At 42.3% G+C, this 22136-nt stretch overlaps 1 protein-coding gene across 5 annotated transcripts in view; it reads right to left on the bottom strand.

Moving 5' to 3' along the window:
* PAX5 (paired box 5) overlaps positions 1-22136 on the bottom strand; it is a 265617-nt gene that overhangs the window by 230196 nt on the left and 13285 nt on the right. For all 5 annotated transcript variants that reach the window (XM_077345566.1, XM_077345567.1, XM_077345568.1 and 2 more), the window contains exons 3-5: positions 21547-21744; positions 10290-10354; positions 7359-7487 (exon numbers count right to left, since the gene is read on the bottom strand). In XM_077345566.1, coding sequence (XP_077201681.1) covers positions 7359-7487; positions 10290-10354; positions 21547-21744 — 392 coding nt within the window. The remainder of the gene's footprint in view (positions 1-7358; positions 7488-10289; positions 10355-21546; positions 21745-22136) is intronic.

Genomic DNA, 22136 nt, shown 5'->3' with positions numbered 1-22136 from the left:
GCATTTGGTCTATTCATTCATGTGCAGTTAGATATGTGTTGTTTTACCTTTTTAAAAAATATATTATTGGTGCACTTTGTTTAATAAGTATTTGTAATTATTTTTTAATATTCTTTTGCAGCTCAACTTTTGGGTTCCTGACTTCTGCTCAGGTTCGGTTTCGGTTCCCTTTTTGGTTTTGCGTAGCTTCATGAGATTCCCATTTTGCCACATCCAGTCCCTGAAGATGCCAGCCACGGTTACTGGTGAAACATCAGGGACGAAAGCTACCAGCCCATGGCGACACTGCCTGGAATACCCACAACAGCCATAATCCTTGTTATTATTCGGTGTGTCAACCACTGAAGTATATTATTAATACATTTGAGGGTTTGACACAACAACAACCTATTCCTAATCAGGAATGCTCATTATGTATATACCCAGTGGGTTGGATCCAACTGCAACTCTTGTGCAAGGTGGCACCTTAGGCTGAGGCAAACTTGTTGTATCCCCACTTGCATTTGTGCTTGTTCAAGATCTTACACAATCAATTTCTGGGCAATATAATACACAGAGAGGAAAATTCTAAGTGTTGCACAAGAATTTGTGCAAGAAGAACTGCAATAAAGCTGTTTATATTTCCACTGGTGTATCCCTGGATCCAAGCCTATAGGTATACTGTTAGAGCACTGTTTGTTGTACATGCAGCTAGGGTAAAAAAAGGTAAAGGTATCCCCTATGCAAGCACCGGGTCATGTCTGACCCTTGGGATGACGCCCTCTAGCGTTTTCTTGGCAGACTCAATACAGGGTGGTTTGCCAGTGCCTTCCCCAGTCATTACTGTTTACCCCCCAGCAAGCTGGGTACTCATTTTACCAACCTCGGAAGGATGGAAGTCTGAGTCAACCATGAGCCGGCTGCTGGGATCGAACTCCCAGCCTCATGGGCAGAGCTTTCAGACTGCATGTCTGCTGCCTTACCACTCTGTGCCACAAGAGGCTCATTCACCTCTGAATTTACTGCAGCTAGTGTACACAGCTGCATATAAAACCAGTCCACAACCCATATGTACATAACAGCCCTTTTTCTAAAGGACTATGAGTGCAACAGGATGTTATGTCCATCATGTTGCAGTTGTGGGCTACTTGGAGGCCTCTAAAGTGAAATCTATGAGATCACATATGTCCTTTGAGGTTAGTGCATGTAATATTCCCCACCTCCTTTTGACTACTACCAGAGTTTTTTAACCCCAGAGATCCATGTCCAGAAACCTTTTAATTGTTAGTATTGATACTGACATAGACAACATTCACTGGATCAGGATGAAACTAAACTCCCATGTGATACATTTCACATAAATAATTAATGCCTGGACAAATATTTCATGCCCATATTCAAGCTTCAGCATCGCACCAAGGCTCAGACAAAAGCAGTGTGCTGTTTTCTCTAGCTTTCTCAGATGTGCACCACCCTTTCTGATATATGAGGCCTCGAGCTTGTTCAAGCCCTCCTTGTGAGCATCTTTGAGGCCCCTGACTGGCTGCTATTGGGCGAAGAACGTATAGTTAGATAGCATGCGGCTGGAATGAGCAAAGCAAAATAACAAGAAGAGATTATTTGAACCCATAATGGTGCGACCCTTTCGACAACACACATCTCTGGAAAATGTTTACATTTGCTCTCCCACTCTGAAATGTTACTATACATTTTCAAAGCTGACAACGTGCAACACAATTTTTATATGACAGCAAACCTGAGGCTACATTATTGTGTTTTGGTGGTCATAAAAACCCCTAGTAAACTAGTTAAAGTATATTCCATTTTTTTAATCAATGTAGATAATCATTCAGTAATCTTTCAAGATCTGGATGATTTCAATTGTTTCAAAAGTGAATGCTGTGAAAGAACGAGGCCACCTTTTAATGAACTAAAGTTACTTTCTTTCCACACGTATTTTGTTTAGTATTGGAGAAAGAACAACAGCGATTATTTTTAACACGATGAGGATTTTCACTCAAAAATTTTCCCAAGCCTTCCTTTAAAAAAAGACGGGTTTTAAAACTATAAAATGAAATCATGATGCATTTCCTGACAACCTGTTCATTATGCTTACTTAGCTCTGGGTGGGGAGGAATGGGAATAATATACAGGAACATTTCTAAACTTTAAACAGGTTAATACACTCAAAAAGAACTGTGTTGTGAAGGTATAAAAGCCTCTGCCATTTTTTATAAAAAGGAAGGTGAATTCATCTCTATTTCAGCAGCTTCTGCTGTCTAGTTATTCTAGCATATTCTGTTTCTTATGTCAGCCTCCAGTTGTGTGTCCTTTAGCTATAAGTGAAAACAACTGAACCCCCACTAAGACACATCTGTTCTGAGTCCGTATTACAACTGGGGGGGAAATGACACTTTCAGCTGCATAAACCAATAAAGATTGTCTGATATAGTTTGCCCCTGTTGCTACCATGCATGCGGCCCACTGAGTTAAAGGCTGGTGACATCTGCTAAAGGATGTCAAGGGTGAGGTGAACAGGAAAAGGTAATAAATCATACTGTGCTGTGGATACAGCCATACATTCTTAGGAAAAGAGCCAATTCCATACCACTAGACCTATTTGGACGGCTCCTCTGAGCATGTCACAATCACCACTTAATCATTTTTAAAAAATAAGACTTAGAGGTGAACTATATATTATCTGACCAGGAAAAAAATAAAGTTATCAGACTTCTCAAAAGTCTGAAAATGTTAACTAGTGCCCCTGATACCTGCTACAAACTCCGACATCGTCCGTAATTAAATGGCCATGCACTTTCCACCGAAATAATGCAATGACATAATGGAAGTCTGATGCCCTTCATAATGGTAAACGGCATTTTTTATACTTCTGTAGGGCAAACTGGATCCTGTAGGGATGCTTCCATAACCACCAGAGGGCTGATATAACAGGAATTTAAAATGACATTTCTGGATTTCTAAATTTTGTTTTGGGAAACCTAACAGGAAATTTAAAAAGCTTTGCAATTCCTGCAGTATGCAACCATGCACACTGAATGCCTTATGCAACATGTTTTAATCTATTTGCTTTAAAGAGGCTGCTCTTGAGAGTAGTAATAGCTAAGCAGATTTGTCCATTCAGAATAAAAGCATATAAGCTATTGTGTTTTAAAATCATATTGTAGTGAAGCTCAAATTAAAAAAAATCTCTGAAGAGGGAATGCTCTGAACATTATGGAAAACAGAATTGTTTGCAACAAATTTTTGTCTGCTGCTTTTCTCTAGATTCCCCCCCCCCCCCGCATCGGTATATGCCTCTTTTCAAGTTAACAGTAAAAAAAAAAAAACTGGTAATTCAGGGGTAGTCAACCTGTGGTCCTCCAGATGTCCATGGACTACAATTCCCATGAGCCCTTGCCAGCATTTGCTCATGGGAATTGAAGTCCATGGACATCTGGAGGACCACAGGTTGACTACCCCTGTGGTAATTGATATACTGATATACATCACTTCAATCATCCTAGATGGCCCAACCCAGGCTCATCAGCTAAAACAGGGTTTGCTCTGGTTAGTATTTGCATGGGAGAACCAACAAGAAAGTCAAGGGCAGAGGCAGGCAATGGGAAACTGCCTTTGTCCATCTCTTGCTTTGAAAACCCTACAGAATCACTGTGAATTGACAGCATTTCCTTTATGACAGGAACTCCCAACCAGAGGTCCATGGGAGTTCTTTAGGGGGACCGTGGGAGCTATGATGAGGCATAATATGGGAGTGGATTCTGGGATGTCTTCTCCATTCCTTCTCTTCTTTCCATCCTATAGGAGACAGAGCTGCCATAGTATTAGTAAAAGTGTGGGAAGGGAGCAAAAGGAGGGCTAAGGTTGCAAGGAGTTGTGTCATTTCCAGGGGTGTGGTAGGGGGCTGACATCTGGGACTCCTCAGAGTCTGAGAAATTATTTCAGGGGTTCCTCCACAGTCAAAGGGTTGGAAAAGGGTGCTTTATGAGCATAAGGGTAGGAATTGCTTTCTTATTCCATGCTGGAGATTCCTCCATGGAGGTATGTGCAAATTTATCTATTTATTCATTTTAAATATTTATATATCTTCTTATCTGTTCTGACGTAAGGCAGCACTCAAAGCAGCAACTGCTGCAAGGACACAAAAAGCCACAAAACATGATAAATAATAAAATTATAAAACAAAATTAAAGACAATACAAATATCGTTTGTAGTGGGGAGAGGGGAAGGAATACAGCATGGCACAGTCTACTCCAGGTGCAGTCTATACTGCATGGTCAGACCGCACCTGGAGTACTGTGTGCAGTTCTGGAGGCCTCACCAAAAAGGACGTGGACTAAATTGAGAGGGTGCAGAGGACAGCAACGAAGATGATCTAGGGACTGGTGACCAAGCTCTGTGAGGAAAGGCTGAGATACTTGGGAATGTTCAACCTGGAGAAGAGGAAGTTGATAGGGGGCAGGATTGCTGTCTTTGAAAGGTTGTCAATTAGAGGAGGGCAGGGAGCGTTTTCTGTTGGCAGCAGAGGAAAGGACCTGCAGCAATAGCAAACTACGTGTGGAACAGTACCATGGACAGCAAAAGTCCCAAACAAGGAAAGCCTAGAGTGCCTAAAGCCTGGAAGGCGAAACCACAAAATTCCAGTTCACTTACTTTGGCCATATTATGCGATCCAACCCAGTGGAGAGAGCGGTTATGCTAGGACTGGACAGTGGTAAAAGGAAACCAGACTGACAAAGAACACGGTGGTTAGATACGATCTAAATGGACACTGGCAAGAGTATTATACTGCTAAAAGAAGCGGTGCAAGATCGAAAGACGTGGAGACAGTTGAGCCATAGGATCACCAAGGGTCAGTCACAACTGAATGGCTAATATCATCAGAATGGTAGTGGCTAGATATCGGGAAACGTTTTCATAGTCAGAGTAGTTCAGCAGCCTAAGGAGCCCCCCCCCCCTCCGTGTTCCCCCAACACATCTGGCGGCCCAGCAAGGTGGCGGTGTGCTGGGTGGCCACGGAGAAGTCATCCCCGGCTCCCTCCCCCCCAGTGAGGCAACGGGTGTGCTCTGCGGGCCCCGCGGAAGCCCCTCCCTGCCATTGAAGCTGCAGCTTCCGCAGGGCCCACCAAGCATACGCCTCTGCGAGGCGGCGGGTGTGCTTGGGGGAGCAGGGCAGGAGGCGCTTTGCTAAGAGCTAAGAGGGGTCTGAAAGAACTGTGTGACCAAGCTGGCTTGATGTTGAGGAGTGAGAAATCAAACCTGGTTCTCCGGATTAGGGTCTGCTGCTCGTAACTATTACACTACACAGTAGTAACAGAGTACTTGTTGTATGCACCCACCCAAGCTTGTATGCCCTATCCAAACATGTACAAGGAAGTTTCTTGGTTCCCTTCAGCACCTTGCATGCTTACTAGCACTCTTCATATTCACTGAGAATTACCTGGACCAAGGTGGTAGTTTTGACGGGTAAAACCCCTTCATAGAAAATGTTACTGCATTCCTTTAAGCCTATTTTCACCAATTTTTAAAGTACAGAGGTTAATCTAAAATGTTGATTGAATTCATGCACTCTAAGGCTGTAGATCATGTGTTATTCAGATGTCCATTCTATATGCCAACTAGAGCTATTTTTATATCCCTCTTACTTAGTAAGTCTGGTGCTACTTCAGAAAAAGGAAAACTTAAGTTCCTTCTAGGGTAAGGGAAAGAGTCTACTTTCAGGCAGATTGCTAAATTTTGTGCCTTTGTTTGCAGTGCTCACCCAAAGATAATTAGCGGCTAAAATGGGATTCCATTATTTAAAACTAACTTCAGTCCATTTACACTGTTTTCATACTTTAAAAAATACATATTATTTTATTAATAAACTATGCATGTAAATTATGTTCTGGCTAAATATTCTATTAAATACATTCTGGAATTCTGAAACACACTAAGGCCACGAACTGATTAAATCATTTACAGTGCGGTCCTAAACAGATTTATACCTTTCAAAGTCCATTGAAGTCAAAGGGCTTAAAACGTAACTCAGTTTAGGACTGCACTGTTAATTAATAAATCAGATGCCTTTTAATTATCTGGTATGGCTTAAATAAGAAATGTGTATTCACAAGAGCTCAGTATAGTTGCCCTTTATGCTAAAGGAAGCCTGAAATTATATTTTTAATAACTAAAACTTGTCACTGTTCAAAAGAAGCACTACATTTCCTATTTTCCTTTCTTGTTCATTTTCACATTAGGACACCATTCAAAATAGCCTTTTAAAATTGTTCATGTGCCTTTAATGCATAGCTCCCTCAATTACCGCTTTCCTCGTTGCTTAACAGGGGCCTGTGAAGATTAACTCTCCAAAGTCAACGGTCCTTAATCAACCATGTAAGTCAAGTCAAAAATATACAATAGCTCAAATTGATCCCGAAAGTGGTTTAATTGATGGGACAACTCATGATTTTCTAAAAAAGTCATCAGAATTGGGCTTACTCCAGGTTGTGTTCAGTGTTGCTGATACTAATGGATTTGTGTAGAACCATCTAAAAACCTGGTCCAAAACGAAGGCGCAACTGCTTAATGATTGTTAAGCAAAGTTCTAGATTTCCCCTCCTCCCTATTTGTTACAACACTACGAGAGCAATACTAAGGCCTATTAAGAATCCCACACAATTCTATCCAATAGGGCTTACTCCTGGGATAATGTTCTTAGGATGTTTCTGTATTTGGATAGATTACTTTAAACTGCCCAGAATTTTTTTCCCAAAAATGCCAGCTTTAAAAACGGATATGTGACTCATCCCTCAGGCAAACTGATCATGCAAGAAGAGTCAGAGACATTGCCCAGTTCTCATATTAACGTGATGTAGTGACAGAGCTTTTATTTACCATGTTGCCAATTCATTCTGTAATTGGTGGTGGTTGGAATAGCCAGAACCACATCCTTCTACTTACGAGTATTATGTCACCATCTCATCCCCTATCTTATTTTCAAGTAAAATTTTAAAGTTTATATTTGCCACAGATCTGATTGTCAAAACTATACCTGGCAAATTAAAAATTACCTTTTTTTTACCATCTCATTATTTTGTTAATAGGCAGATTCATAATTTTTGTGGTGAGTTATTTGTACACTCCTGAAAAATCCATCATCTTTATTGATCTGTGTGATTTTATGTAGACATATTTACTTAGTTTTTTCTCTATAAAATCAAAATGGCTTGCAAAAAAACAAAATCTCGAGCTCTTGGAAGCAGTTGTGCATTGCAATATATGGATTAAATATAGAAATTGATGATGCAATTCCATATAGTCTTGACTATAATATACCACGAGGAAAAAGAGGGGGATGTGCAATTTTGTTTTCCTTTACCTTCATCTCTTTTGCGTTTGTTGCTTTCAGCACTGGGGGATGTAATTCCCAGAATTCCACTAATGGAATAGGAGGAACCGGCTGAGTCTGTGCTTACTGAAGACACTTGGGTCACGGAACCTGTGGAGGCTGTAATAGAAGCATATGAATCAATGTGCAGACCAGCATGCATGAGAAGGCATGTGCATGATTCTTGCCATGACCGCCATCTTTGATTCCTATGTTGAAATACCCAAGCCAGAATACCATCTGTTTCTACATTTTCTTTGTAGCCTTGTGCTTGGCAGCCTGGATGCATTTGGTAAACATCTGAATTTCATTTCCTGGCATGCCTTACAATGCAGTGCTGAAGACTGACTTTAGCTGCAGTCACACACACACACACACACACCCAAATGGTTCTGCACAACAATAGCTAAATTAACATACTGTATTTTGCAAGCAGGGGAAAAATGTTCTGCCCTTTTCCTCTTTAAGCATATGCATCCCTTCTAACAAGGAAATAGTTCTGGGGCTATTTATCTGATCCTTAGGCTAAAGTGTTTATTCTTCGGTATACAATCCAGTTCAGCAGTCCATACGGTAACCTTGTAATGTAGGCAGTTATCACTCCTGCATTACAGTAGAGACAAATAGAAAGCTGCTTGCCTAAAGCAATTTTATGAATGAGCTGATGTTTGGTCCAGGGACATCCTAGGTAAAGCTCAAGCTACATGAGAAGAAACCGTCGGCAGTCCAGTGTGGAAGCTGCTGTGCATCATCAGTCTCTGCTTTCTGAGATGGAATCACCAGCTGCTATGAATGCACATGGGCACACGTGGAGCTGCCTTATACTGAATCAAACCATCAGTCCAATCAAGATCATTATTGTCTACACAGACTAGCAGTGGTTCTCCAGGGCCTCAGGCAGAACTGGAGGTGCTGGGGACTGAACCCGGGACCTTCTGCCATTGAGCCACAGCCCCTGCCTACTGCTCAAGCATCCATTGAATGGAGGGAATTGCAGTGGGGAAACAGCACAGCCTGTGAACTCTATAGTCACTCTGTCCTACATACCTCAGCCCCAGCACAGTGGCTCATAGAAGCAGACAGCAGGGCTCACTCAAGTCATCAGGTGCCTAATGCAGAAAACGCAAAAAATATTCTCTTCCTAGAGGTAATTGTGCTTCAGTCATATCCAGACTCTGCCTCAAGTCTGCCAAATGGTAAGGTGGGGCCCATTCTCTGCTCAAAGCTCTGCTAATGTTATGGGGACTCCTAGCTTTGGAAATAAATGTTACTACTGGATTCAGTACTCAAGCCAGATGTTTTGTTCTGCTCTTTTTCCTACTGGTTGGTTTACTTTTTTAGATCAGGAGCATTCATTTTTGGTTTTGCCAGTGAAAGCCTTTGTGATTTATGTACTTAGGAAGCTGCACTGAAGAAGAAGAAGAAGAAGAAGAAGAAGAAGAAGAAGAAGAAGAAGAAGAAGAAGAAGAAGAAGAAGAAGAAGAAGAAGAAGAAGAAGAAGAAGAAGAAGAAGAGGTGGTTTTTTATGCCTAACTTTTCACTACCTGAAGGATTTTCATAGCGGCTTACAATCTCCCCCCTTCATCTATCCACAACAGACACCCTGTGAGGTAGGTGATGCTGAGAGAGCTCTGACAGAATTACTCTGACAGGAACAGCTCTGACAGGACTGTGACTTTCTCAAGGTCATGCAGCTGGCTGCATGTGGAAGAGCAGGGGATCAAACCTGGCTCTCCAGATTAGAGACAGCTGCTCTTAACTATTACACCAATCCAGGCTATTATTCAACGGTATGGACCCGCCATTTACAGAAATGTACACTATACTTTGTCTAAAGTCTACTTTGATATGTAGAGTAAATTCCCTATTTAATTCTCTAATATGTTAATTACTAAAGTGACACTGAAGATCAAAGGGGGTAACCACCCCAGAAGAGAAAGATTGCTTCGTTATAGCCTGATCTACAGTTCATTGATCTGGATTTAAACCAGTTGAGTGCCTCCTAAAATCAATGGAATTATGCAAACTTTTAAACTAAGAACTTCATTTTAGTTGATCAGGCTGTTAATATTGAAAACATGGTGACAGCTCAGAAAAAGTGATTTTTAAAAAAATGCAAATTAAATTTAATGTATTAAATTCTAGGGGATGATATGGAGAGAAAAAACAATCTTCGCTAAAAAGAAGTAATTTTTAAAAATCAGATCATAACTCAATTAAACCAAAGTACTATGATTCAAGATGGTTTCATTTTTTTTTCTGTTCAGCAGGCCTGAATTAGCTTGAATAAATTATACAAGTATTTTTGAGTTAACTGAGTTGTATTTAAGCCACCAGGCTGTGCTGCCCTGGTTAGAGATTCCACCTGAAGGACCCTGATATACAGTCCATCACTCTTCAGTGACTATCGGCAGATGGACTGCATCTGAATTAGGTAAAAAGCAGGGGGAGAAACCAAAAGAAAGTTTGGAAAGTTTTACTGCCTCTTCACTCAAAATTGCAAGTGCACAAAGACTTATTGAAGGGATGGTTGATAGAAGGAAAAAACACATTCAAAACTACTTACTGACTAACGATGCAGAAAATGTTATGAATAACTATCCCTTTCTTGATTTATTACTTTAATTATCTGACATTCTATAGACCCCCATTAGTGAGACCATTTTTTTTTTGGGTTTAGATTTCAATTTTCTGTCTCATGGTGAAAGCTATTTATCATAATAATCAGTAAAATTCAAAACCTTTTAGCAGTATTTATAAAATTCATTTACCATGTTCAGCTCTTGGAGAATGACAAAGAAGGTGCATTAGCACGTGTGGCGAAGTGTTCTGTGCAGAATTATCTGCCCATAAGAGTGATTAAACATTCTTTAGAATTAACTTTAGAATATATATATATATATATTAAAAACTTTACCTTACCTATGCTGTGGCTGGAGGCAGGAACTTGCTGGTTGGGTGGCTGTTGTACCTTTGTCCGTATAATCCTGCATATAGACAAATGGCTACTTAATATTAGGCATGAGAACAAATCAAGTTTTCTAATAACCAACATGCAAACATGACGAGTGATATTGTTTCATCAAGTCCTGTTGTATTTACCAAACAAATGTAAGTATTTTAGCAATTCCGCAACAAATACAGACTGCTACACGTATGTCTAGCAGGGTCAAGTCCTATAGCACTTTTAAAAACATTTGGGGAGTATAAGCTGCTTCCAAGGGTTAAAGCTCCCTTCGTATCTGACTTTCCACACTGGGCAAACCCAAATTAGACCCTGTTAAACCCTGCTTGAAAAGATGAAATTGGGTTTTCTAGGTTTTCCTTTGCTGCAGAGCAAGCAAAGGGGCAATTCGGGACCGCACCGGAAGAAGCAGAAAAGGACGGAAAAAGTCAACCCTTTAGAAATGCAAATTCGAATGATATAGCTAGTGTGGAGACAGTTTCTAAGGAGCGACTGGAGTCGAATCCAGCTCTTCTGCTGCCAACCAGCATAGCTACCCTCTGAAATTACCTATAGATAATACCCAGCATTAATTTAAAATACCCTCTGAAATTACCTATAGATAATACCCAGCATTAATTTAAAATATCTATTTCTGAACATTCTGAACCATGATTAGAAATGCAGTGCATTCATAAATTGCAACATTCAACAAATCTTGTACATTTATTCTAACCCAGAGGGGGGAAAGGATAGCAGCTCGTATATGTAGCTCAAAGTAAAATATAATGGACAACATATTTCAGCTCAAGTAACAAGTCCTTCACAAGTGCTCACTGTTCCACATAAAGTTAGCTGTGTTTATATCCTTTTAAAATGTATGTGACACAGGTTTGTTGCAAATATCTTTCACTTCTCTGGAATTTAAATGTGACTGACATTATCAAGATTGAGGATCTGGACCAGCCTTTCTCAACTTTTTTACCATTAAGAAACCCCTGGAACATTCTTCAGGCTTGGAGAAACCCCAGAAGTGGTGCAATCATGCAGAATATGGTCGGGAAGCATAACTGTGTACACGGCCATCTGGGGCCCCTCCCCTTCCCATCCCTACCAGACTCATAGTTGGCCATTTTGGGAGGGCGGGTCAGCATTTTCATATCACCCAATAAATGTTTAACAAATTTTAAAAATATCTAAAAAATTAATTAACTGCCATCCTTGCAGGAACGTCAAGAAACCCGAGGGTTTCCCAAAACCCTGGTTGAGAAAGCCCAATCTGGACAACTGCGCGGGCTTCTAGATGATCCGTGCTTAGAACATGAGCATAGCAATCTGTATGGTTGAGGACATGACACTTTATCCTTGTTGCTGCTAGTTCAGTTGAATTAGCATGATCAACAAGAGGCATTCAAAATAGCAGTGATAGCTCTAAATTCCCATAATAGGGAATGTCTCATTAATTAGGTAATTTTCCCTTTTTGTTTGCTTCCACCGGCAGCTCACAGCAACATAAGTAAGTGCCCTTATTATTAGCATCACCATAAAGAAATGTTTTGTACTGGATTTATTTAAACTGATAGGTATCCAGACTCATTCCTAGAGGCAAAATAAGTATTAATACCAGCGCAGACTGGAAACAGAATTGTTCTGCTTCCCTGTTTGCACGTATCCAAAATACATATTCAGAAAAGCACATTCCCAGCAGGTTGTTGTGGCATTCATTTGTGTTGGGATGAGGAAGAGAAGTTAATGAAGAATAAATAAGATTGTTATGGCAGAAAATCTACAGTAGAAAGATGTTAAGAACTATGAATGCAGGAGGTCTTAACCTTCATTTTTTCCAACTGACACAAATGGGAATCTTGCCATTGATTTAAATTAGAACAAGATTGATGCATTCACTATGAAGTGATCTTTACTTAAATTGCACATAGTTAATTGACATAATTTTCTGCACAGTATATAGGCCTCTCTTAATATAATATTTTAGCAGCTGCCCGTGGGTTGTTGATTTCCTCTGTGAATAGATAACTGGCCACACTCCCAGGTTATGTCTCACTATCATCTACTTTTGTTTTGTCTTGTTTGGTATATTCACTGAATAATACTTTCTGATCGGTGGAGGGGTTGTTTTTTAATTCTTCACTGTTTCACATCCCAGGGAGCGGGGAACGACAATGCAAAATTATTGTATCTCCATTTTTCTTTTAATGATTCATCGGTTTGTAAAGACCTGTTGTTATGTTATACTTAACAAGCTACTAAGTATGAGGCCACCTTTGAATAACTAAAGGAATCTTCCCTCTTTTCCTTTTCCAAATAGCTGCCACAGTCTTCAAAAAATTGTTTCTTTGTTTCTTTGTTTGTTTCTTTGTTTGTTTGTTTCTTTCTTTCTTTCTTTCTTTCTTTCTTTCTTTCTTTCTTTCTTTCTTTCTTTTTTTCTTTGATTTCAATACCTCCTTATCCAGCAGGCTGGCTCAGGGTGGTATACAACAGGGGTCGTCAACCCCTGGTCTGCGGCCCAGTAGTGGGCCGCGAAGGCCTCATAACCAGGCCGGCGGCGGCCGCACCTTCCTCTACCCCCCCCCTGCAGCAAGAAGCTTGCCAGGCCTGTGAGAGGCAAGCGCAGCCCCCTGCTGGCACAATCGTGCATGCGCATTAGCACCCCTGCTGGCACAAATGAGCATGCAACTCTGTGCATGCGCGTTTGCATGCAGCTGCCACGCACGGTGCCCGGGCCACCGGCTCTCCTCCACCCCCAGAGGCAGTCCTCAACCGCAAAAAGGTTGGGGACCGCTGGTGTACAACATAAATTTAATCCAGTAAATTAAAACAAATAAACGTTTGAGCTTAAAAATTAATTTTTTAAGTCATTGGCACAAACAGGTTAAAATCGTTTCATCCCTCAGAGCAGGCAAGAGTCTGGCAATCATTTGGGGCTTCTTGGGAACTAGTAGGTGGGTGGGTGGGGCCATGCTATTTAGGTGTTATTTAGCATTTCCCATTCCTTCATTTCTCATGAACTGGGCTGCAGTGAGAGGGAACTGTAGTGAAAATTATCTTCCTTCTTCTTTCATGAGCAATTTCCATAGCCTCATAGCAGAAGCTGGCTGAAATTATGTAAAGATTAGCACCCAATGCAGTTGGAAGGAAGTCTGTTTCTGTTCTGTAACCAATTAGCAGATTGTGTATCAATGTGTAACTGTCCCAGGCTGTGGCCTGGTTGTACACATAGCTTAACTGTCACACTTACTAAATCAAAACCCTCTATGCACAGGGCCACATGTAGTACTGCTATTAGGTCATCCACATAACATTTCATTTAAGGGCTGACTAACTCCCCTAAAGTTGTTGGGTTGGTGTGATACGGAATGAGAAAGAACATTTGAACAGAAGTAAAGTGTGCATCCTCTTTACTGAGTGATCTTGGACAACAGCCACACATATGAGATTAGGGGTAATGTTTCTTAATCACAGGTGGTAAGTAACCAAGGCAGGGTAGTAGCGCTGCACTACTCTCCTGAGATACTAAGCAGGAAGCAGAAAAAAATGCATTTTTTTCTAAAGCTGTGAAAGTTGGACCATAAGGAAGGCTGAGCATCAAAGAATTGAGGCTTTTGAACTCTGGCGCTGGAGAAGACTCTTGCGAGTCCCTTGGACTGCAAGGCAAACAAACCGGTCAGTCCTAGAGGAGATCAGCTCTTGACTGCTCCTTAGAAGGCCAGACCCTGAAGATGAAACTCAAATACTTTGGCCACCTCATGAGAAGGAAGGACTCCATGGAGAAGAGCCCAATGCTGGGAGCGATCAAGGGCAAAAGAAGAAGGGGATGACAGAGAATGAGGTGGCTGGATGGAGTCACCGAAGCAGTCAGTGCGAACTTAAATAGACTCCGGGGAATGGTAGAGGACAGGAAGGCCTGGAGGATCATTGTCCATGGGGTCGCGATGGGTCGGACACAACTTCACACCTAACAACAACAACAACAAATGCTATATCTCACAGTTTATTTTCCTCCTTGCTTCTTAGTGTGGCAGCAGGGAGTGCTAAGCAAGCAGAATATGCTTTTAGGAGGGTCGCATTATGGAAATCATCAAGAATATTAGTACAATTAATAGGCCACGGGTGCCTCTGTATGAAAACCACTTTTTACCATCTCCCAAATGTTCTGATCCCTAGGAGTTAGTTTTGTCTGGGGGGCACATTCATGCTTATTCATTAGCAAGGGAGAGATTGCATGTCTCCAAATGCTCAAGGACATCCATTGGCATAAGCCAGAGATTTGCAATTCACCATGGCTCTTTGGCATATGTCCAGGGTTCCCAGTTCCTCCCTGGCTACCAGCTGGGGATAGAGGAGTAGGGTTGCCAAAGCCAGGATGGAAAACTGAGTTTTAGGGGTGGAACCTGAGGAGGACAGGGACCTCAGTGGGTACCATCTCATAGAATCCACTCTGCATTTCTCCATTTCTCCCATAGTCTGGAGATAATCTGCAATACTAAGGTATCCCTAGGTCCCACCTGAAGGCTGGCATCCCTACAGATGCCCACTGTGTTTACATGCACAAATCCTCACTTGAAAGTGTTCATAGCAGCAAATTCTGTAGGATAATCCTAAGGACCATATTATATTAAAACATAAATAATTCACAAATCTGGCTAGAATGTTTCAGTAATACTTTTATTATCACACTGCTACAAAACATTGGCTCCATACTGCCTGTGCACTATATTTCTTTGGATCAGGATAAGAAGGTATATTATTACTGACTGGTGTACTTAAGCTGAGTTTATCTATATGAGGCCTCTGAACTTATCTCTGCCTTGTGTTGCAGATATCAGTTAAAACAATTTCAACTTGGTCCAGTTTTTGGAAACTATTGTATTACTATTTCAGTGTTTGGAACCACTGTGCAATTACTATGCTTGACCATTGTAGAAGGCCATCTGGTCAAAGCACGTATGGTCAGAGTCACATTAGGTCTATTTTTGCATAACTGTAGGATTTTATTCTGGTTTGAGGCTATTACTTGGGGTTATAAGTGATTTTAATTTATTTGTAATAAATACATATGTCTTCGTATATTTGATGATAAGCTTGTGATACACTGACATATAGCATTACTGGGTCCTTACACTTGGATTTCTTTAACCTTCTGGTTCTTAATTCAATTTTTAGGTTACATTTTTTTTCTCCCCCTTTTCTTTGTCTTTTGCTGTTCCAATAATGCTCCTATAATTCTCCGTTCCCCCCCTCCTGCAAATGCCACAGTGCTCTGCAGTTTTACCTGAAACTCTTTGATACAGTCTCCATTGTACTATGCTGAGACATGTATTACAATGACACAGTCTCCTAATTCAGGTATTTCTTCACATAGCTATTATGTGAAACAGGTAAGAGAAGTACACCTTCTTCCTGTAGTGTTTCCACAAATGAAAATCTATGCAGTTCTTGGGTCACTTTATTTATTTAATATGAAGTTCACAAGAGGGCTTACAATAAACAGTGATTTCAGAAGACAAATACAAATGCCACAAAGCAACCGTATAAAATGGCCTTTGTTCCTTGCCGTTCAAGAACTGTAAAGCATTGTACTCACTAAGGGTACCTCATCCTTGCAAACCTTTAATATGTTCAGCAGACAAGGAGCATTAACCGGAGGCCCAAATGAGCCTGCAGTATCAATGCTTAGGGTGGAATAATCTGGACTTTATTATGAGAAACAGACCGAGAGGGACAAATTGCCGGAAAAGAATCGCCATGTTCAAACTCCTCAGACCAAACGTTATTACCAGACGGTTTAGTAAACCTCATTGGTATTTTTCTAATTTAAAAAAAAATATACTCAATAAAATAAAAACATATACACAATAAAAAGGGTACACAAGATAGGTACAAGGTAAGTATATCTACCTAGACCATAATAATTCTGTAAATTCTGAGCCAACCAGGAAGGGCAGGCTATAAAAATGTGGTGGTGGTGGATCTTATATATAAGAACTCTATCATTCACATTTTATTTTATTTAATGTTTATTTATTATTTAGATTTATTACCCGCTGCTACGAGGATCGTCTCGCGACGGGTTACAAAGAAAAAAAATAAAGCCCCACGAAATTTAAAATATTAAAACCCAAGCATACTCCAGCAGTTAATAAAAAGGAATAGAAATATCACTTCCTCCCCACCTCAGGGCAGAACTCCCAGGGTGCCAACCATTCCGATAGAGTTGGTCTTAGGTATGGAGGGGCCCCAGAACTTCCATGCCCTGGCTTCAACCAAAGACCTGACAGAAGAGCTCTGTCTTACAGGCCCTGTGGAACCACAAGAAATCCTGCAGTATCCAACCAAATGGTATTTACAGAGCAATCCTAAGCAGAATTCCAACTTTCCAAGACCACTGAGGTCAGTGGGTTTAGAATGGTTTAACTCTGTTTGGCATTGCAAAGTTATCCTCCAAATAATTTTTTATAAAGATGCATTAACTATATCTTTAAATAAACATGATGCAGGCTTGGGGATTTCCAAGTTTGTGCAAGTGTAGAGGAAAATAAGTTAAACCAGACTGCATATTGTTTACAGGAAACATACAACAACGGCCATAGGTAATATTGCATTCAGTTTCTCTAAATGGGAATAAGAAATACAATATTAAATTCTACATAAGCCACTTCTATGAGCACACACTGTATGGGTGAGAACATGAATGCATGCTAGCTAACCACTATAAGCCACTTTGGTGTTCCTCTGGGGGAGAAACATGGGGTACAAGTCAAGCAACTAAACATCAAAAGAAGCGCCAACATAACACATAATACTTCAGTGTCACTACTATAAAGGTAAAGGTATCCCCTGTGCAAGCACCGAGTCATGTCTGACCCTTGGGGTGACGCCCTCTAGCGTTTTCATGGCAGACTCAATACAGGGTGGTTTGCCAGTGCCTTCCCCAGTCATTACCGTTTACCCCCCAGCAAGCTGGGTACTCATTTTACCGACCTCGGAAGGATGGAAGGCTGAGTCGACCTTAAGCCGGCTGCTGGGATTGAACTGCCAACCTAATGGGCAAAGCCTTCAGACGGCTGCCTTACCACTCTGCGCCACAAGAGGCTACTATAGAATGAATGTGAAGGTCGAGATGCCATAGCAGGATTATTTTATAACCTGTAGAATTTTGTTTCTGTATTAAAGTATTTGCTGATATAAACTTTTGAGTTGCATCTCTAGGGTAATATTATTACAGGCTCGAAAATTAAATAAAAGCAAAGCTAAAGTAAATATCCATGTAGTCAGGGCTGTGTAATTCATAAAAGCATGGTCAATAACATGAGCAGGGCTGCCCACTCTGGGCTGGGAAATACCTGGAGATTTTTGGGGTGGAACCTAAGGAGGTGGGGTTTTGTATAATGCACAGAGTCCACCTTCCAAAGCAGCCATTTTTACCAAGTGAACTGAGCTCTGTTGCCTGTAGGGCTGTTGTAATCTCAGGAGATCTCCAGACACAGCCTGGAGGTTGGCAACCCTAAGCATGAATACGGCTGATTCCAGAATTCAGCTGAGAGTTTCTGTCAAACACAACGCACCATTGTTTCAGGGTTTTATTTTGTCTTATTTTTCAGGGCGAAAATTTATTCAAACAGCCCAAGCCAAAACCCAGAAATATCTGGATTTATGCCAACTCTTGACAATCTTGGGACTAAACTGGCTTAACTCCAAGTACTTGCTTTAATTAGGTTATAGGTCAAGCTGTTGTTTTACTTCTCATTTTTGGCCAAACTTTTTCATAAATTCAAAACCGGCACAGTTTTGTTTAGCAGGACTTATTTAGCAGGACGCATTCTACTGGAATGTTCATTGCAGTAGAAACATAAACCACACACGTATGTATGTATGTATGTATGTATGTATGTATGTATGTATGTATGTATGTGGAGAGCCAGCTTGGTGTAGTAGTTAGGAGCGTGGACATCTAATCTCGCAAGCTGGGTTTGATTCACCGCTCCCCACACACACACACACACACGCGCGCAGCCAGCTTGGTGACCGTTTTTATTAACTGCTCTCAGCCTCACCTCCCTCACAGGGTGTCTGTTGTGGGGAGAGGAAAGGGAAGGCAACTGTAAGCCATTTTAAGACTCCTTTGGGTAGAGAAAAGCAGCATGTGAGAACCAACTCTTCTTCTACGTGTGTGTGTATATGAGAGAAGGAGAGAGAGAGAGAGAGAGAGAGAGATCCAGGTAAAGAAGTTTAAACTGTTTTCTCTACACCATATGAGTGTCTTGCAAACAGGTCAACCTGTTTGGAATTATTTGGTTAGCAAAATGGTCCCAAACAAAGTTACACTTATATCCTATTGAAATTAGTGGGACAGAAGTTAATCATGAGTAAATTGCTATATTGATTTAAATGCACAAAAATATGCTCCCAGCAATACGAATGAATTGTAGTTCGAACATCAAATTTCTGGTGAAAAAAAATACATGTAGTGTAGGACAAAATTGGTGAAATTATCATATACAGAGCATCCAGTAAATAGGGCTTTCTAGTTCTTTTTTTTTCTGCCAAAAACTTGCCAAATATTTAGTGTCAATTCCGAGGCAAACAAAAAAAACCTGCACCTTTTTATTACATATAAATCAGTACAAATCTTCTTAGTGTTTTGAGAACATTTAAGCAAAATTGCTTAGAAATTATATTCAGTTCCACCTAGAGACTTTGATAGATTCTTGAAATTTAAGAGGTCATTCTTTAATCAGTAATGTAACATACATGGTGGGCAAAAATCCACTTATAAAATTTGAACAGTAGCAGGACGCATTTCAGGTGTATGAAAATCAGCAGGGCTCCTTAAAATTTTGCTGATAGCTTAGGGCACTTTCTTAACCATTTTTACCATTGAGAACCCCCTGAAACATTCTTCAGACTTCAAGAAACCTCAGAAGTGGAGCGTGCAGAATATGGTTGGGAAGCAGAGCCCTTGACACGCCCACTCAGGGCCCCTCCCCTTCCCTGTTCCTCCAGGCCCCTCACTGGCCATTTGGGGGAAAAAGAAAATTGACATATATATGGCCATATCATCCAATAAACGTTTAACACATTTTTAAAATATATAAAAGATTAATTAACTCTCACCCATTTGGGACACCCTTCCAAGGCTGTCAAAAAAAAAAAAACCCAGGGTTTAATGAAACCTTGGTTGAGAAAACCTGATTTAGGACTGTAGCTTTCCAGATGTCTACATGAGCCCCTAGCTTAGACAAAAGGTGCAAGATGAGCATCAAAAAAGGAAGCCCACCTTTTTTGTGAGTATGCACCGCAGACTCTGTGACATCTCAGTGATCCCTGCAACACCATTAATTGGCACCAGAGACTGAATCCAAGGCCAAACTTGAATTGCATTGTCCATTTTGATTGAGCCGACATAGGCCCATTATGCACGGGCCTTAATGCCCAAGTTGGCGGCAGCAGCACTTCGGGGAAAATCACCGATAACGCTCGCTGCTGGCACCAGCGTGGGCGCCTCCTGGCCTAGGGCTACGGAAGGCCGGTGTGAAGCAAACACGGGATCTTCCGTAGCTTCCTGGGTAAGCTGGGGTTGCGGCGGGCTGGCACTGTGCACAATCTCCAGCGCCAGGCCTGTCGGCCTGCCCATCCCCGACCCTACGGTGTCCCTGTAGAGACACCGCACACCCCTGTGGGCTCCACGGAGGCCCGGAGCTGGCAGGGGTGACCCCCTGCCCCCACCTGAGCATGTGGAGGGGGCCTGGGCCCCCCCCCCACTCTCCCCAGGCCATCCAAACCTCCCCCCCACCACTCTGGCTTAACTCCTGGCCCCAGCGTTCAGAGCGCGCGCACTACGCCAGGGCAGCTCAGCATGCCCCGCCCCCGTAAATACTTGGGGAACGGCGAGGCATCCTGCCCCACCATAACGGCACGGCGGCAGCACGCAGTAGCTGCCGCTGTGCACAAAAGGCCATAGTGAGAATGCTTAAATCCCCTTAATATTAAAGGGAATTTGCTTCTCTGGTTTGGTGTCACAGGAATATCTGAACATCTGAACACCGCCCGTGGCGCCACGGGCGCCACGGACTAAATAAAAGAGTAAGGCGTTCTGGGGCGGGATGTGTCCGGGATGAGGAAGGGTCCGGATTGGACCCTTCCTCATGACAGACAATTGGAGGGAACAATCGGCAGGCGCGAAGCGCCTGCCGATTGTTCCCTCTGATTCCCAGCCCCAGCAACTGCGAGCCGCGCGCAGCGCGGCTTGCAGTTGCTCCTGGCCTGACGCCCGAGGGAACCTCAGCAGAGTGCAGCTTCCCGGGGCTCCGATCTTCCCACGCAGGCCGCAGCCCCCGCGCACCACCCCCTCGCCCCCAACTTACAATGGTCTCCGCCATGTCCTCGCAGCCGCTCCCGGCTCGCTTCCTGCCCCGGCTTCTGCAGCGCCGCCTCTCGCGTTATCGTGCAGCCAACAAGGTTCCAGGAAGAAACAGTCCACCAGCGGCCCTGCCAGCCAGCGGCCCGATGTGCAGGCGCGGCTCGCGGGCGCGGCCCGGGCACAGCCCGGGCCGGTCCCCAGCCTCAGAAAGGTTGGGGACCACTGCATTACAGAGTGCACAGATTTCAGAGTGCACAATGATTTCAGTTGTTAGCCAGGGATGCCTACTTAGGCAGAGAGCCGCCGCCCGACAAGGTCAGTTTCTAGCGCCCGCTGTATTCGGCATACAGCGGGCTTTATTACTAGTAAATGTAATAATTCACAAAGAGTGTCCTCAGCAAGCCACATATTTTGGAACAATGAGGTTGGCTTAAATGGAACAACCATGGAGGAAATGGATTACATATCCTAGTACAAATACAAAGAGTGCTTGCACTCGAAAGCCCACGCCTTGAATAAATCTTTGTTGGCCTTAAAGGTGCCACTGGACTCTGATTTCATTGTGCTACTTCAGACCAACACGGCTACTCATTTGAAAGCATCAGCAGTAACGCAGCAGTAATATGGAAAGGCAAGACCAAGGTATGAGATTTTATGTTGCTCCCCATGAGGTCCTTCCTACTGAATCCAAAGCACTAGGTGCAAACAGAACATGTGCAAAAGGAATTTGCAATAGGTGAGTTTTTCACATGTGAACATCCTTGAAATGATCAAAACAGTCTCCGTTTTTCAATAATATAAATTACAGTAAACACATGTTGTAGTTGTCTCGTTTGTATTGTCCAGAATGGTCTTACCTGTTAATTGAGCTAACACTGGGCACTGTGTCGTTGTCACACACTCGCTCCGCTAAGAGTCTGTCCCTGATCTCCCAGGCAAACATGGTGGGGTTTTGGCGCTTATATTCTGCAATCTTTTCTACTACTTTGGGTGTGGCGACCTTTGGTTTTGACCCCCCAATAACTCCAGGCTTAATGCTTCCAGTCTCATAGTACCTAGGGTAAAATTTCAAGAAAGGAAAATATATTTATGTCCAGATCACAGAAGTACATTTTCAGTTGTCTCAACAATTATACAGTCTAAAGTTATGGCCTCTTATGGCGCAGAGTGGTAAGGCAGCAGACATGCAGTCTGAAGCTCTGCCTATGAGGCTGAGAGTTCAATCCCAGCAGCCAGCTCAAGGTTGACTCAGCCTTCCATCCTTCCGAGGTCGGTAAAATGAGTACCCAGCTTGCTGGGGGTAAACGGTAATGACTGGGGAAGGCACTGGCAAGGCCACCCTGTATTGAGTCTGCCATGAAAACGCTGGAGGGCATCACCCCAAGGGTCAGACATGACTCGGTGCTTTGCACAGGGGATACCTTTACCTTCACTTTTAAAGTTAAGG

The sequence above is a fragment of the Paroedura picta genome, chromosome 7, assembly GCF_049243985.1.
Source record: "Paroedura picta isolate Pp20150507F chromosome 7, Ppicta_v3.0, whole genome shotgun sequence".
NCBI classification, from domain to species: Eukaryota; Metazoa; Chordata; class Lepidosauria; order Squamata; family Gekkonidae; genus Paroedura; species Paroedura picta.
This window is presented reverse-complemented; position numbering and strand designations above follow the sequence as displayed.